The sequence below is a fragment of the Cornus florida genome, unplaced genomic scaffold (assembly GCF_030987335.1).
Source record: "Cornus florida cultivar Cherokee Brave unplaced genomic scaffold, ASM3098733v1 CherokeeBrave_3.0.0_Hap2_Chr03, whole genome shotgun sequence".
Classification (NCBI taxonomy): domain Eukaryota; kingdom Viridiplantae; phylum Streptophyta; class Magnoliopsida; order Cornales; family Cornaceae; genus Cornus; species Cornus florida.
The window spans coordinates 35,210,743-35,229,562 of record NW_026775573.1 but is presented as its reverse complement, the minus strand read 5'-3'; the positions used below and the strand labels follow the sequence as shown (position 1 = coordinate 35,229,562).

The following is an 18,820-nucleotide window of genomic DNA, read 5'->3' as shown; positions in this document are numbered from 1 at the left end:
GGAATCCATACTGTGTGGACCCCAAGAAAATCCAAACTAAACAAATGACAGTATTCTAAAACAGGAAACTGAATCATAAAGGAACTCCTATGTAGCATCGGAAGAATGAAGTAGATTGATCCCCGCTCAGCACGAACAACCTCTACTCGTGACGAACACCTGAAAAACAATGGTGGGTCAGGCCCACAAACAAGTTCTACTCTACTACAGTCCAAGCAGAGATCCGATACACGTATACATCCTAGTCAATCCAACAGTAACTAGTAGTCCGTATATATATATATACACACTAAAGGAACCTCACTAGACTATAGGGTTATCTCAACCTGAATAGTAGGCAACATGCAAAACGCACATATAATGGGCATGAGTACCTAGACCTACCAGGGTACACAACTACACTATATCTAGCTACACATCCCTGGCGATATACGCACCCTAACCACTGATCCTGAGACTCAAGCTCATATCATGGCACCATACTTATATATATATAATCTAGTGACCATCCTATCCAGTATAAATTAATCCTCCATAAGTCATTCAACTTGTTCAGCTGACCTGACTTGAATATAAGTAGGACTTAATATTTTAGTTAATCCATTCCCTTATATAATAAATTAATTCTCTATAAGTCATTCAACTTGTTCAGCTGACCTGACTTGAATATAAGTAGGACTTAACATTTTAGTTAATCCATTCCCTTATATAAAATCGGTAGGACTTAACTGATAAGTTAATCCGTCCCTAGAATGCCACCGTCCCATACCGGTGCATTAAACCACACAATCCAACAATTGATGTAATAATTAAAGAAATACATCAAACCTTCCAGAAATAACTATGATAATATGATATCAAGTTATCACAGAATATGAATGACTTATTATTTATTTAAGCTCATAAATCATATGTCCTACACAAACTGAATCTTATACATGATGATATTTTATTATATCGTCAAATAAGCATTCTCCATATTCAATTCATCCTACACATTTATTCTCAATTGCTAAAGCATTTTAAAAGATTAAATCCATTCGTTTGTGTAAACATTTAAATAGCAAGCATCGTTATGATTGAGTGTATTTAAATTTATTTAAACCCAAACCTAGTCCCTATTTAATGTTCAGGAATCCTAGGCATGTTTCTACGTTCCATCATTCCACATATATGAAAAATACATAATTCAAACATATAAAAATTCACACCAGAAATCAAATCAAAATCATGCATTTTTTAATTTATAACACAAGAACAGATATGACCCAATTTCACAAAAACCTATACTTTAATCCAATTAAACATGCATAATTATTTAATTTTATGTGTTTAGTAAATCCTGGAATTTCCTAGGCATGTACAGAAACACGAATCAAAGGGAAAGAGATAGAAGAAGAACTTGCCTTAAACTTTCGGATTGAAAGTTAAACTTCTTCTTCCTTGATCTTCTCTCTAAAGGGTTTTCTCCTCCTTCCTCCCTCTTTCTCCTTCTCTCTCTAACTCTCTCTCTAGAATATATTACGTGATATATTTTCACTCCTTTTTCAACCTATAGTTGTGTATTTATAGGCTAAATAATAACCCTATTCCTTTTCCCAATCCAAGTCAACTTAATAAAAAAAAAATAAAAAAAAAATATTAAAAAGGTAACTTAAAATATGTTACGTATATAATCTATGTATATCCTTATTAATTAAATAAAATATATACATTAGATTATTTAGTAATACTAAAGTTACCATAATATTAAAAGGTAACTTAAAACATGTTAAGTATATAATCTATCTGTATTCTCATTAAATAAATAAAATATATACATCAGATTATTTATTTATACTAAAGTTACCATAATATTAAAAAGGTAACTTAAAACATGTTACGTATAAAATATATGTATATCCTTATTATATAAATATATAAAATATATACATCAGATTATTTATTAATACTAAAGTTACTATAATATTAATAAATTACTTTCCTTTTTATATATATGTATATACATATATATCTATATATATACATATACAACTATCCATGGATAATTATCCATACCCATCCAACCTCCTATCCAAGCAGTCCATGGGATCCAATTGGTTGGCCAATTACCACTAACCATAACCATAAAAGAAAAATAAAATAAAATAATAAAAGAAATGAAAACATTTAATTTACAATTAATTAACATTAATCAAATACATCATTTAAGCACACAATCTAATTAAACAAATAATACAAATAACACCTAGACAGAATACAAATAACACATAGATAAGTAGCCAATTAATCAAGTAACACTTAATTCAATTAAACACATAAACAATTAGTCAAATAATCAATTAAACAAATAAAAATAAATAAATAAAAATATAATAAAAATAAATAAATAAATACCGAGACTATCCTTTTAAAATTAGGGGTATTACATTCTTCCCCCCTAATAAAAGGAATTCCGTCCTCGGAATTCGCCCTTACTTTCTTCTATTATGCTTGGAAACTGTGAGCGAAAAACATCATCATATTCCCAAATAGACGCAACCTCACTATAAGGGCTCCACTTAACTCTAATATACCCAGTGGTATACAGAGTTCCTATATTTTAAGAAACACAATAATCATACAATGTGTAGGTCGTATCAAATAACAACGTAATCCTCCTATGTCGACAAGGGAATGATCTACATACCTCCAAGTGCCATAGAATATACGCACAAACTCCTATGCACCCAGCGCTAATAATTTGGTAACGATAATTCAGAGGTGACTGCCTCAATTGCGAAACACAATCGTGTAAAAGTCGATGTAATAAGTAAAATTGACATTTCTCCAAAAATCGTCTTTCTTCCTACATAGAAAACAGAACGAGCAAACTACTCCCTGATAGAAAAACTCTAATATACCCAGTGGTATACAGAGTTCCTATATTTTAAGAAACACAATAATCATACAATGTGTAGGTCGTATCAAATAACAATGTAATACCCCTAATTTTAAAAGGATAGTCTCGGTATTTATTTATTTATTTTTATTATATTTTTTTTATTTTTTTTATTTGTTTAATTGATTATTTGACTAATTGTTTATGTGTTTAATTGAATTAAGTGTTACTTGATTAATTGGCTACTTATCTATGTGTTATTTGTATTCTGTCTAGGTGTTATTTGTATTATTTGTTTAATTAGATTGTGTGCTTAAATGATGTATTTGATTAATGTTAATTAATTGTAAATTAAATGTTTTCATTTCTTTTATTATTTTATTTTATTTTTCTTTTATGGTTATGGTTAGTGGTAATTGGCCAACCAATTGGATCCCATGGACTGCTTGGATAGGAGGTTGGATGGGTATGGATAATTATCCATGGATAGTTGTATATGTATATATATAGATATATATGTATATACATATATATAAAAAGGAAAGTAATTTATTAATATTATAGTAACTTTAGTATTAATAAATAATCTGATGTATATATTTTATATATTTATATAATAAGGATATACATATATTTTATACGTAACATGTTTTAAGTTACCTTTTTAATATTATGGTAACTTTAGTATAAATAAATAATCTGATGTATATATTTTATTTATTTAATGAGAATACAGATAGATTATATACTTAACATGTTTTAAGTTACCTTTTAATATTATGGTAACTTTAGTATTACTAAATAATCTAATGTATATATTTTATTTAATTAATAAGGATATACATAGATTATATACGTAACATATTTTAAGTTACCTTTTTAATATTTTTTTTTTATTTTTTTTTTATTAAGTTGACTTGGATTGGGAAAAGGAATAGGGTTATTATTTAGCCTATAAATACACAACTATAGGTTGAAAAAGGAGTGAAAATATATCACGTAATATATTCTAGAGAGAGAGTTAGAGAGAGAAGGAGAAAGAGGGAGGAAGGAGGAGAAAACCCTTTAGAGAGAAGATCAAGGAAGAAGAAGTTTAACTTTCAATCCGAAAGTTTAAGGCAAGTTCTTCTTCTATCTCTTTCCCTTTGATTCGTGTTTCTGTACATGCCTAGGAAATTCCAGGATTTACTAAACACATAAAATTAAATAATTATGCATGTTTAATTGGATTAAAGTATAGGTTTTTGTGAAATTGGGTCATATCTGTTCTTGTGTTATAAATTAAAAAATGCATGATTTTGATTTGATTTCTGGTGTGAATTTTTATATGTTTGAATTATGTATTTTTCATATATGTGGAATGATGGAACGTAGAAACATGCCTAGGATTCCTGAACATTAAATAGGGACTAGGTTTGGGTTTAAATAAATTTAAATACACTCAATCATAACGATGCTTGCTATTTAAATGTTTACACAAACGAATGGATTTAATCTTTTAAAATGCTTTAGCAATTGAGAATAAATGTGTAGGATGAATTGAATATGGAGAATGCTTATTTGACGATATAATAAAATATCATCATGTATAAGATTCAGTTTGTGTAGGACATATGATTTATGAGCTTAAATAAATAATAAGTCATTCATATTCTGTGATAACTTGATATCATATTATCATAGTTATTTCTGGAAGGTTTGATGTATTTCTTTAATTATTACATCAATTGTTGGATTGTGTGGTTTAATGCACCGGTATGGGACGGTGGCATTCTAGGGACGGATTAACTTATCAGTTAAGTCCTACCGATTTTATATAAGGGAATGGATTAACTAAAATGTTAAGTCCTACTTATATTCAAGTCAGGTCAGCTGAACAAGTTGAATGACTTATAGAGGATTAATTTATTATATAAGGGAATGGATTAACTAAAATATTAAGTCCTACTTATATTCAAGTCAGGTCAGCTGAACAAGTTGAATGACTTATGGAGGATTAATTTATACTGGATAGGATGGTCACTAGATTATATATATATATAAGTATGGTGCCATGATATGAGCTTGAGTCTCAGGATCAGTGGTTAGGGTGCGTATATCGCCAGGGATGTGTAGCTAGATATAGTGTAGTTGTGTACCCTGGTAGGTCTAGGTACTCATGCCCATTATATGTGCGTTTTGCATGTTGCCTACTATTCAGGTTGAGACAACCCTATAGTCTAGTGAGGTTCCTTTAGTGTGTATATATATATATACGGACTACTAGTTACTGTTGGATTGACTAGGATGTATACGTGTATCGGATCTCTGCTTGGACTGTAGTAGAGTAGAACTTGTTTGTGGGCCTGACCCACCATTGTTTTTCAGGTGTTCGTCACGAGTAGAGGTTGTTCGTGCTGAGCGGGGATCAATCTACTTCATTCTTCCGATGCTACATAGGAGTTCCTTTATGATTCAGTTTCCTGTTTTAGAATACTGTCATTTGTTTAGTTTGGATTTTCTAGGGGTCCACACAGTATGGATTCCCGAGTTGTATTTTGGAGGATCAGTTTTATCAGAAGAGTTTATTAATTAATGGAAATATATTATGAGGTTTATTATTAGATTATCATTTTAGTTTCTTGTCAGCATTTTATTTATTCTTCTTTATTCTTTTGTACTTTGTGTTCGTTTATTATCAATTTGTTTTGATATCCTCGGGTATTCGGGCGTGGGCCTGGCCAACCCACATTCGGAAATTCGGGGGTATCACACGACTAATAAGAGAAAGTTTGCTAATGCATTGTTGATTGATTATTGTAAAGGAGGTATCATTTATTGATCAGCACTACTTGACTCTCTAATCTCTATGTAACTAATGTAGTCCATCTGGCATCCACAAAACAGTAAATTAAGCAGGATTGTGTTCAATGACACAAATTTTGGATCATATATAGAGAAACAGAAAAGCTACTAGACGGTAATTTGCTTTTAAAACATTTTATATACCTGGAACATTGAAAGACATTTTATTTAAAATAAAACTAACTATTTGCATACCTGGAACATTGAAAGGCATTTTATTTAAAATAAAACTAACCATATGCATAAAATGCAAGCCCAACATTCACTTTTTAGGAGGTGCCCAAGATATACTAAGTTACATGCCTTGGCGATGGGAAAGCGGTGACAACGACCCACTCTACCACATGGTATATATGATATTGTCCGCGCTCAGGTTTTACTCCAAAAGACCTCATACCAATTGGAGATAACACCACCACATATAAGTACTTCACCTTTCTCTTACCAAGGCAACGTAGGATTGTGCAACTGTAACTCACCCAGTGTGGTAGCCTGCCAGTGTCTCGTACCTGCCCACAAGTTTGCCACACAGGCTTAGGAAGCTCAAGCAAGGTCATCTATAAAAGATGGTTTGCCTTTACCTCGATTGTGTTAACCCATAGATAACAGACTTATAAGTTACAGAGGAAGACGAAAGGTCAGATGGTGGTAATGAGCCATTGTTAGACGCTTGGAGCGATTACAAGTGCTCCATGCTATCTAAAAAAAGGTTTTTTTTTTTTTTTTTTTTAACTTCTATTGAACATGAAAGTATTTTCATTCATATGACTATATAGAGATGAACATCTAGATTAAAAAGGTAGTCTGGAAAAAATTTCCACAGTATCTTCAAATTTAGTCATGTGCTACTTGGAAAATATCTTCAAATGTTAAATATATATGCTTCTGCTACACCACTGTGGATAAGTTTCAATGGAGAGTAACTTATGAGTTTTAACCTTAACTTTAGCTTCCATGCAATAGAACTACATACAAACTGATAGGTTGTTTAACCGTAAAACGGAGTGGGATAGAAATGCCCACAATTGCAAATGGAACCCTTGAACTGATGGTGGCAACTTGGCTACTTGGCGCAGTAAGAAGCAGAGATATACCTCTGAGTGTCTCTGATGAGGTTGCAAGTTCACCTAGCCAAGTTAAATTGGTGAATATCTATGTTTTTGTTGACTCAATCAAATGTAATATAATAGCTTTGGATTGCCTAATACATGCCTCTCAATGAAACCATAATGCCCCCCACTTTGATTAATTCAAGGGAGAATGACAAATAAGTCCTACTTACACTTTCTAAAATCAAATGTGATATTTTATAGATGCTTCTATAAAATGAAAGTAGGACTTTCATGTAATTTTTCCGTATTTAAAATGAATGTTAGCCATGCATAAACCACAAGTGCTTATTGGAAATTGAATGGCATGTGCATTTCAAACTTTGAGTGTACTAGTTTTGAAGTCTCTATAATTGTGTGGAGATGTAGAGAAGTATGTATATAGATATTTTTTAAGTATCTTTTTTTTTTTTTAGAATTTATTGGAATTTTGTAATGTTTAATAAGTAGTGTAACCTAAAATTTTATATTATGTGGATCACACACTTACATATAAAGTGTTGGACATGTGTTCAAAAAGTGTATGTGAAATGAATTCTTAACCAAAAAAATTAAAAATACTAAAGATAGTAGCATTTTATGAAAGTAATAGATTTTCGAAAAATCTTTTTCCAAGGATGCCCCCAACAATGATTATGTCATATGTACTTATTCAAATTTGAATTTTTTTTTCAAATTCTAAGTTTATATTTAAATATTCAAATTTGGAATTTTTTTTCAAATTCTAAGTTTATATTTAAATATAGAAATATTTGAATCCATGATTTGGTTAGTGGTTACTATGATTTCAATTAAGTTTATAGCTACTGTGATAGTCTTTTTTACCCATATGTTGTTGGCAGGATGCGGTATATTCTCATTTTACACGAAACTAGCATTTGTACTATTGTGAGAAAATTTTACATATTTAGTTGGAAAATTAAAACTTGATAAGAGTAGACCATATATCTTTTCTTATCATCTTGCACTCAGCAAAGTGCTTCTGTAAAGTGTAAGAAAAAATGTTTTTGCATTCTGTAATTTTTAAGAACCGCTTAGAATGGCAAAAGCAACTGAAATAGAAAGCAACATTTAAACAAGCAAACTCAAATATTGATGTCTATATGTAATAAAGATATATGGGAAAGTACAAGTAACAGACAAGCGTAATGAGTAGACGAACCATCTCCCCTAGCTGGAAGAAACTAGCAGAACAAGTACCGGCTCATCCCATACATGCACACATCAAACATTATCAAATACCAAACCTATAAAAATGTTTATATGAAATGAAATAATAGTCTCCTATCATGAAAACATGATTCAAGGAGTAGTGGTTGAGTGATGAGGGCAGAGGAAATTAAGGAATGTGCAAGTCCTTTGGCAGGGTTGGAATGGTTGGGATTGTGGGCTTAGGCAGGCCAGCAAGATGGGGTAAAGCCGGGATTTCAGGCAGTTTTGGGACTTCTGGCTTTGGCAGAGTCGGAAACTCAGGCTTTGGCAAAGTCGGGACTTGAGGCAATTCAGGCTTAGGAAGCTCGGGCAATGGTGGCAGCTCAGGTTTTGGTAGTGTTGGAACATGAGGAAGCGGTGGCAATTCAGGCTTTTGAAACTCAGGCAAGGTTATCTCCATAAGGTGTCGCGCCTCACCCTGCATTGTGTTTCCATTCATCGTTAACAAAGTGACAAATGAAAGCAGAAAGAGAAATGGTATATGCTGATGAAGAGCCATCGTTGGAGCAGATCAGATGACAAGTTCCGCAAGATTCAAGCAAAGGGTTTCAAGCTTGATTGAACATGCATAGGTTTCCATATGTAAGGGTTTAAAGAGATGATGAGGAGGTTTGGTTGGTGGGAAGAGTTGTGTATTGTTAGTTCAACTTCTCATCCATATCACTTCTACAATAATCTATTTAATGTAATCTTCATCATAATATCTTTGCTGTCTGTTTTGCCATGTAGGATTTGTTGGAGGTGTTAACTGGTAATCTTGACTTCAAGTCTTCAAACTGGTAGGTTATTCAATCCTTCAAGAATGGGGCATAGTTGGCAACTAAAATTTCCCGCAATTTGTCTAATTGGAAAATTTGGATGATTGAGCCATAGATCACATTTATGCAAATCAACGCCCTAAAAAAAGAATAAATTTCCTGTTACACGAACATTTATTTCCCGAAAAATAATATATATATTTAACATTTACCAGGAATGGGATGACAAGCCATAAAATGTGCACAACTAGAAATGCAAGCAGGGGAAATGTGTTACAAGTATAAGCAAAAGGACTAACAATCTAGTTTCACTCTTGTGAATCTATCAAAGATCCAAATTTAAGTTAGCAGAAACAAACAGTTCTCTCTAATAATATGCAGGACCAGAATTCACCAATGGTGTGAAAATCATATTCCCTTGGCTGGAAAAAAATGGATTTTCAAACATGACAAAAGCTCCTAAACTTCAAAACTACTCACCTATTTGATATTTATACCTTATCTTGTTAGTGTTGACTTTTTGTTGTGAACACTAACAATTCAGAAAAATCATACTCCCTATGATACTTACATCTTTTAAGCTGTGAATACACCTTTGTTAGAAATGATAAAAAAAAATCATTTTATTCTTGTCCCCATTTTAATAAAAAAATGTGAATTTGAATAGATTTTTCTGAATTGCCTAAAGAGAAGAATAGCTTATTCTGAAAGTTTTTCCCTTTGTCCCTAATCAATACAAAATCATATAAATGAAAACCCAAGCATGCTCAATCAAGCTTCAAACCCCTTTTGGTTAAATCCCGAGGCTCACTTGTCTTCTCCAACAATGGCCTATCACCACCATTCACCCCCTCTTTTCCGCTGTTGTTCATCCTGCAATAGAATCTAGGTAGAGGCAAGCCATTTTGTGGAGTAACCTTGCCCGAGGCACATAATTTCCACTAATTCCCCATGTCCCAAGAATCCCAACAGTACTGCAGCCTGAGCTGCCACCACTGCTCTATGTCCTAGCTTTTCTAGAGCCTGAGTTGTCTCCTGCCAAGCCAGAAGTGCTAAAACAGCCACCTATACTCCACTTCCTTGACCTTCCTTAGCCATGTCGTCCTCCATCTTAACACTCTTATAGGAATACTCTCCCCATATCACTCAATGCTACCACTACCTCAATGTTAATGCTGTCCTATGTGTTCCAGAGGATTTGATGCAAGCATAGAAGCAACTGAAAAATCGATTTACGACTTTCTGTATGGACAATTCATGTAACTTTTGTTCTTGTGACCACCTGTTAGGTGTTATGTTCGAGTTTAATTAGGACTTCTATTTTAAGTTACAAATGCAAGTACAGCCAGTAGCCATCCAGGATTAAAAAGATTGGTTGATGGGAACTGTTATTTGTTAGTTCTTGAAAACTTGATATATGTATTTGTTGCTGGTGTTGTGGGACTCTTCTATCTGTCTTTTCATCTATACTATGCTAATGCACAGTTAAAATTTTCTTGGAAAAGAAGTCTTTAACATGCACACATTTTAGCAGAAGCAAACTCTTCATGAACTTAATATAAGCCAGTGAAAGATTGATTTTTTTTTTTTTTTTAATTTTTATTTTTTTATTTTTTTCCTTCCTGACAATGAAATTCATATGTGATGGAGCAGGAATATTATTTGATGTGAAGAAAAGAGATATAAAATTCACGATAGATTATGTTGTAAGAGCTTGAATCCTAGACTTGTTTCTACCCACACTGTACTATTTAATTTTGAGATTGACAGGCTTATAGCATTAGCTCCTTTATGTGTGTTTTACACACACACACACACACACACACACACACATATATATAAGTGGAGTACGTACTGATCACTCGGGTGTATAATGACCTTTTACTACTCTAAATGCACATTCTAATTGTTGGGATTTATATGCCCTGGCATAGCAAATTCCTATCTGGATTATAATGACATATGTTCCTGACATATCTGAAATATTTATGATTTATATAATTAGTGAATTCAATGTATTATATTTCGATTCACTATAAAATTGATAGTGTCCCTGTGATTACAAGAAATATTTATATATATATGTAAGTGATGGCAATCAATGCATAATATATAAATAGTAATTATAAATTGTTCATAGTCGGTAATTATGGATGGACTCATAATTAATTAAGACTTGAACTGGATCCGCGTTAGGTTGAGATATATTGCGAGAGCCGTCGTATGCAATTGCTCCCTATCATCGTCATGGCATTTGACTCTTAAGCATGAGAAAATTATAAACTCTTTTATTAATTAATAATTACTTTGATTTGTTCAGCGGATTCTTCAGATCCTTAGACCGATACTTTGAGTAGTTATGTGATTAATAGTTAGAGGATTATATTTTCAATATTTGCATCATTGCTACTTGTATTTATTTTGTATTGATTATGGTTGATCACAAAGTAAATTCGAAGGCCTTCGAGTGGTTTTAGACAAAATGATTTATTATATATTTATTTATTAAATTATTATTTTTGTCAAACAAATGTTTTATTGTGATCGAGCCAGAAATAATCAATGGTACCAAAATAAATATATTAATTAAGTAGTCGAATTGATGCATAGAGGGGTCAAAGTGCAATATTGACTTAGAAGTTATTTATTATTTAATTGGAGTTCAATTAATTTCTTTTAGTGGAGTAGAAATTAATTTATGAATTAATTGAATTGGGTCCATGGACCGGGTCAATTATTAATTCATTGTAGCCAATAAAATAATAGGCCCAATGGATTCTCACTCATAGCCCAACTTGATATTGGAATCATATTAGATTTGAGACATGTAAATTAGAGATTGAAAAGGATTCGTTGTTTCCTTTTTTTTACCTTTATTTTGCCTATAAATATACATGGTCTATGTATATTTTGATGGTGATTTTTAGAAGAAGAAAAAAAGGAATAAATTTTCTCTCTCTAAAAAATTAGGGTTAATGTTCTCATCTAATGGAGGCTCCCACAAGTCTATTTTTCCAAGGTCATTCATGGAGGCTTATGAGTGACTCCTAAAGGCATAACAATTACCAAGAAGATGGAGATCCAAGGAGAAGGCATCTTGCTAAGGGATCTACAATAAGTGAGAACATTCACTTTAGATGAAGGATTTAAAGGTTTACTCAGACCTTTGATGTAAGTATTCAATCCATTAATTGAATGATTCATCATATTTTATTTTTGCATAAAACTTGTCTCTATGTGATGATCAAGATTTGTGAAAGAAAATCACTCGAAATTTTTTTAAAACTTGCACGTTTCCCAACAGTGGTATCAGAGCATGGTTCGATTCATTACTAGAGATCATGATTTTATGAAACCATCATTCATGGATCCAAATTTATATATGCATATGTTTATATTATTATATGATCATGATGTATGTATAATTGTGAATGAATGATAATGTATGTTTGAACCATGGATGAAGCTTATAAGTTAATTTAATGTAATTTTATCTTTGGATGAATGTAATTAAGACTTTGATTTAGCCGTTTGAAAGTTCAATGATATAATTTAATTTTTTCCACTGTATTTCAAATTGTAAATATTTTTAAAACCATGTAATTTTCATCAAAGGATGATATGAAGCTTCAAGAAGGTCCAAGAGGGTTAAATTAGGGTTCAGGAATTTTCTGGAATTTTTCTGAAATTTTTCAGAATTTTTCTGGAATTTTTAATGCCTGATTTAATTTCTGGAATTTTTTATTTAATTTCTGGTATTTTTCGGCACTTTTCCGGTGACCGGAGGCTCGCCGACGGCAAAAGGTACTGCCGGAAGATGACAATGGATCAGGTGTGATGCGGCACACAGCCATACCATGCAACCTGATCTTTTACTGTTGACCAAGTCAAAGAGAAAATAAAAATAAAAATAAAAATAATAAATCTGGCGCGTGAGGAACACGCGCCAGAAGTGGCAGCAAGAAAAGGCATGCTGGCGCGTGAGTTACACTCGCCAGGCATGGTCAACATTCCGGCGCGTGAACGTCATGCGCCGGACCAAGGAAATTTGTCCCCACGCGCGTGGAGGCGCGTGTTTTGCCTTGCAACCTACTCCAGGCGCGTGCGAGCGCGTGTGGGGTCCTCCGGGCGCGTTCCAAGCGGCGTTTTGCTTCTCCTAACGCGTACAAGTCTCCTGCGGGTGTTTACAAGCTGATGGAAGACCCTGGTGCAGTTATTAGAGCAATTAAATGTTAAAAGCTGATTCCATTGGCCGTTTTTATTTGTTTTATCTGTCATTTATTGATGTATGTGATGCATGTAATAGATAATTGTTGATTAATTATTATTCATGCATTGGATCCATGATATTTAATTAAATGACTTGATTTATATTAATTAAATTATGAAAATTAAATAGATCTGATTACTAATTAATTTGAGGGCACTTATTGGAAAACGAAAAATTATTTTTGAAAATTATTTTTAAAGTGTGCCTCCAATTAAATATTAGTGAATCATTTAAAAGTCCAATTATTTTCTAAATTTAATTAGATTAAAATCAAGACGTTTTGCATGCATTATATCATGTAAATGAATAAAATGAAAACCCTAATTATGAATGATTAAAAATTGAGTGGGAGCGGGGATTTTTATACATTTCCCCATGGCCTTCGTTATTAACACCATTGTAATTAGATCTTCAAAAATAAGGCCCCATGCATGATTTGAAGAGTCTTAATATTACAAGAATGGTTGTCTCATGAAAATAATATTAAATGTTCATTGTAATTAGATCTTTAAAAATAAGGCCCTACGCATGATTTAAAGAGTCTAGATTATAATGACAAGATATTTAAATGTTTTATTTTTCATTAGAGTATTAATAACGTTATACACTCAATCTAAAATCAATAGTGTTAGCTCCCCAACGGAGTAGTCTACACTAGGTGATTTTAGAAAGGCTAAACATAATCGGGAATCATTTCATATAGATAGACAAGGCATTGTCTTAAGAGATATGGAGATGATGGGTTCTGCCCGCCAATAGCAGTAATGAACTTCGCCAACCGAATAAGTTATTTATGTATTGGTTATCCGATTTTTCATGCAGTGGTTAAGGGATCCACATACTATTTTAATGGAAGTGCTCGCCTAATAGTAAATGAATCGCAACAATAGTAATAATGAACTCTTCCAACAAGATAAGTTATTGACATATTAATTGGTTGATTTATTATGCTATAGAGTTGAGGGACCCGCATTAATTAAAAGGGATTGTTCACCAATAATGATAATGATCTCTTGTTCGATTGAGATTTATTATATTATGTGGTTAACAAACTCGTTTTAATTTTAAATATGCATGACAGTATTAATAATTCACCTTGCATATTGTATGAATGCATTTATATTCAGATTAATTATGTCTAATCTAGTTTATCTGCTTGCTTACATATTCAATATAACTGGACCTCATTAATATTGATTGGGAAAGGAACTTAGATATTTTATTCACAACGTAAGGGTACAAATGTATTTACTACTCCTAAACCTAATCCTTTTACTTTAAGATATCCAAGAAAACATTAATGCTTTGAATAAGTGAAATAAGGCAAATGAGATGACTTGGTGTAATATTCTAGAGATTACTTCGAATACGCTCCAAAGCTAACATTTACATTATTTTATTTTCTTCAAGCATCATGTTAAATGTCAATAAGATGTTTTGGTGAGATTAGATAAACAGTATGCCAAAGTACTATGTGAGACTTGAATAGCATCAAGATAGCCTAAGGAACTCCAGTATGAAATCGAATTTTGGAAAATGATTGTTTATTATTTAAAAATTAGTTGGAGATCAATAGGGTTGACTTGAGTGGTAAGTTTCAAGTTGACATGATTATTGCCTTGTTACCAAACTCGTTCGATTCTGTTAGAGTGAACTAAATAAGGAATCAGTTTGAGTTCACACTCGCTGATATTCTTATAGAATTGGTAATAGATGAAGGGATAATCAAGAGTATGGGCGTTCCTATCAATCTAACCTAGTCTATACCATCTTCTTCTAGGCCCAAATAGACGGGCAAAGCAAAGAAGAAGGATGGTAATAGGACTAGGCTAGCACAAAACATGGGTATCCAAAAGGTTAAAGGGAATAAGGCAGTGTATGTTGAGGGCAAATTAAATTGTTTCTTTTGCTGCTAACGAAGACACTAAAGGACGAACTATCTCAGCAATAACGTGGTATAGGTAAATATATATTTAATCATTGAGCCATGTTATGTGGTTGTATCTATTAATTCCTGATGGATAGATTCTGGAGCCATTAAACATTTTTGTAATTCGTTGCAAGGATTTCAGGAATCCAGAAGCCTCGATGATATGGAATATATTTGTATTTGACCTCATGTCAAGGTTGTAGCTAAGTCAGTGGGAGTATTACATCTGAAATTAGAGAGTATGAGGATATTAGTATTAGAGAACTATCTTTATTCACAGAAGTTAGACGCTATCTTATTCTTGTTTCACTTGTGGTTTATAAAAACTGTGTTGTTATTTTGTAAAACTGGTTTTATAAAATTGAATAGATATGCGATTACTTCTAGTGTATTGAAAGATGGTTAATATACTATAATCACAAACTCTTAAGATTTGCAGGATGTAGAAACTAATATTGCATCTTCTAGATTGAATGTTAAGAGAAAAATTATTATTCCTGACTCATTGTATTTTTAGTGTCTATTTTTGGATTGTATTTTGGATTGGTCAAAGAAGGTTAATTACCTAGTGAGGCAGAGGAGCCTAAACCAAACTTGTGAACCCTGTTTTGAAGGATATATAACTCTTAGGGCTTAATCAGCCATATGAAATAGACATAAAGGACAATTGGAGTCGGTACACACTGACACGTGTGGTCTTATGAACATCCAAGCAAGATTACTCACGTTTTGGATAAGTTTATCTGATGCAACATAAGTCTTAAACTCTTGGTATATTCTGAGAAGGTCAAGACTGATGTGGAGCGCATATTAGGTAAATTTATCAAGACACTTCAATCTGATCGAGGATATGAGTATTTCTTCGGATAGTGCAAAGACTATATGGTCAATGAGGGTGTTGTGTACCAGTTCTCCATAATTGACGCTAAATACATTTAGGTGTCAAATAGGAATAACAGAATTCCACTTAACATGGTTAGATCTATGATCAGTTATGCCATATTATCTCTTTCATTTAAGAGTTTAGCATTAATGATATCGATGCGTATTATGAACTGCATTCCATCTTAGTCTGTCTCAAGGATACCGTTGAGCTGTGTTTTTGACTAAATCTTAGTTTGAATCACATGCGCATATGGGGTAGTCTTGCACATGTGCACTTGATATGGACAAGTAAGTTGGAAACAGATCATACGCATGATAGATTTGATAGCTACTCTAAAATGTCACTAGGACGGATTATTTTATGATCTCAATGATAAAAGTTGATTGTTTACACTCACTATTTATCTACAGGAGAATCATATTATGAATCACATACCTAGTAGCATAGTGTTAGAGAATATGGTAAGAGTACCAGATGTACCACATATGAACACACTTAGTATAGAGATTTAGAATTATAGATGAATTACCTATTGATGTGTCAGTATCATCTAGTACACAGATTCCTTCATCGGTACATTGATGTAGTGGGAGGATAATTATCCAATCCGACAGAATCATGTTTTTAGGTGAGACCGTTATGGACATCCCTGTTAAACATGAGTTGGACCCAGTAAGCTACACGGAAGCGTGAACCGATATGGATACAGATCGTTTTGGCGAATTACTATGAAATCAGAGTTGGAATCTATGTATTTTAATAAATTTTGAGATCTTGTAGAACTTTCTAGTAGGGTGATACCTATGGAAGGCAAGTTAATCTACAAAAAGATACCAGAAGATTTCTTAGTGCATAAATCATGAGTGTACAAGGGAATGCCATTATTTTTCTGATTCTATATATATTGATGACATCCTACTCATTTATAATGACGTGGAAGTTTTGTCATCAATAAAAAGGTAGTTGTTCAATTACTTTTAAATAAAGGATTCTCAAGATGTAAGCTATATTCCTAGGATCAGGCTTTTGCAAGATCAGGTTAAAAGGAAAATAGGCTTATCTTAATAATCCTACATTGATAAAGTTTTGACCAGGTTTGGTATGCATAACTCAAAGAATGAGTTCTTGCTTAATTGATATGGATTGCTCTCTCTATTAAGTAGTTTTCCAAGACTAGCAGAGGAGATTGAGCAAATGAGACTGAAACTATATGCTTTGGCATATGAGAGTGTCATATATTCCATGGTTTATACCAAATAGGACATCCGCTACATTATAGGGATAGTCAGATGATATCAGTCTAATCCTGGACTTGATAACTGGTCTGTTGTGAAAAATATCATTAAGTATCTAAGGAGGACTAAGGATATCATACTCAGTTATGGATGTGATGATATGGTCCTAGTCAGGTATGCTAGTTCTGATTTTCAATCAGAAGTAGATACTATGAGGTTCATGACTTAGTGTATGTTCATTTAATGGAAGGGAAATCAGTTGATAGATTGTTAAGCAGATTTCAACTGCTGACTCAAACCTGCAGGTGGAATACATTGCAGCCTTAAAGGCGGTAAATGAAGCCTATTGGTTTGATCTCACTGATTTAGAAGTTATGGAGTATACTAGCCTGCCTGTTGAGCTATGTTGGGACAATAGTGCAGAAGTAGTCCAAACTAATGACCCAAGGTTCTATAGAGGAACAAGATACACTAAGAGGAAGTATCATGTCCTACATGATATTGTCTAGCAAAAAAATGTATTTGTAGCCAGAACATTGCATTGGAACACAACTTTGTTGATCCATTATCAAAGGTGTCATTGATCAATAATTTTGATCATCATCTGGATAACATTGGTGTTAGGTGCAATTTGAATTGGTTATGAGGGCAAGTGGGAGCTGTTGGGATTTATATGCCCTGGCATAGCAAATTCCTATTTGGATTATAGTGACATATGTTCCTGACATATCTGAAATATTTATGATTTATATAATTCGTGAATTCAATGTATTATGTTTCGATTCACTATGAAATTGATAGTGTCCCTGTGATTACAAGAAATATTTATATATATATGTAAGTGATGGCAATCAATGCATAATATATAAATAGTAATTATAAATTGTTCATAGTCGGTAATTATGGATGGACTCATAATTAATTAAGACTTGAACTGGATCCGCGTTAGGTTGAGATATATTGCGAGAGCCGTCGTATGCAATTGCTCCCTATCATCGTCATGGCATTTGACTCTTAAGCATGAGAAAATTATAGACTCTTTTATTAATTAATAATTACTTTGATTTGTTCGGCGGATTCTTCGGGATCCTTAGACTGACACTTTAGGTAGTTATGTGATTAATAGTTAGAGGGTTATATTTTCAATATTTGCATCATTGTTACTTGTATTTATTTCGTATTGATTATGGTTGATCACAAAGTAAATTCGGAGGCTTTCGTGTGGTTTTAGACAAAATGATTTATTATATATTTATTTATTAAATTATTATTTTTGTCAAACAAATGTTTTATTGTGATCAAGCCAGAAATAATCAAAGGTACCAAAATAAATATATTAATTAAGTAGTCGGATTGATGGCTTTATTTATCCGATAACTAATTATGCATAAAGGGGTCAAAGTGCAATATTGACTTAGAGGTTATTTATTATTTAATTGGAGTTCAATTAATTTCTTTTAGTGGAGTAGAAATTAATTTATGAATTAATTGAATTGGGTCCATGGACCGGGCCAATTATTAATTCATTGTAGCCAATAAAATAATAGGCCCAATGGATTATCACTCATAGCCCAACTTGATATTAGAATCATATTAGATTTGAGACATGTAAATTAGAGATTGAGAAGGGTTCGTTGTTACCTTTTCTTTACCTATATGTTGCCTATAAATATACATGGTCTATATATATTTTGA

At 32.5% G+C, this 18,820-nt stretch overlaps 1 protein-coding gene across 1 annotated transcript; it reads right to left on the bottom strand.

Moving 5' to 3' along the window:
- Positions 1–8,173: 8,173 nt before the first annotated feature.
- Positions 8,174–8,545, bottom strand: LOC132301432 (protein PELPK1-like). The gene has a single exon (XM_059798682.1). It carries the CDS (start codon positions 8,543–8,545, stop codon positions 8,174–8,176), a length of 372 nt encoding a protein of 123 aa, XP_059654665.1.
- Between the last annotated feature and the right edge of the window lie 10,275 nt (positions 8,546–18,820).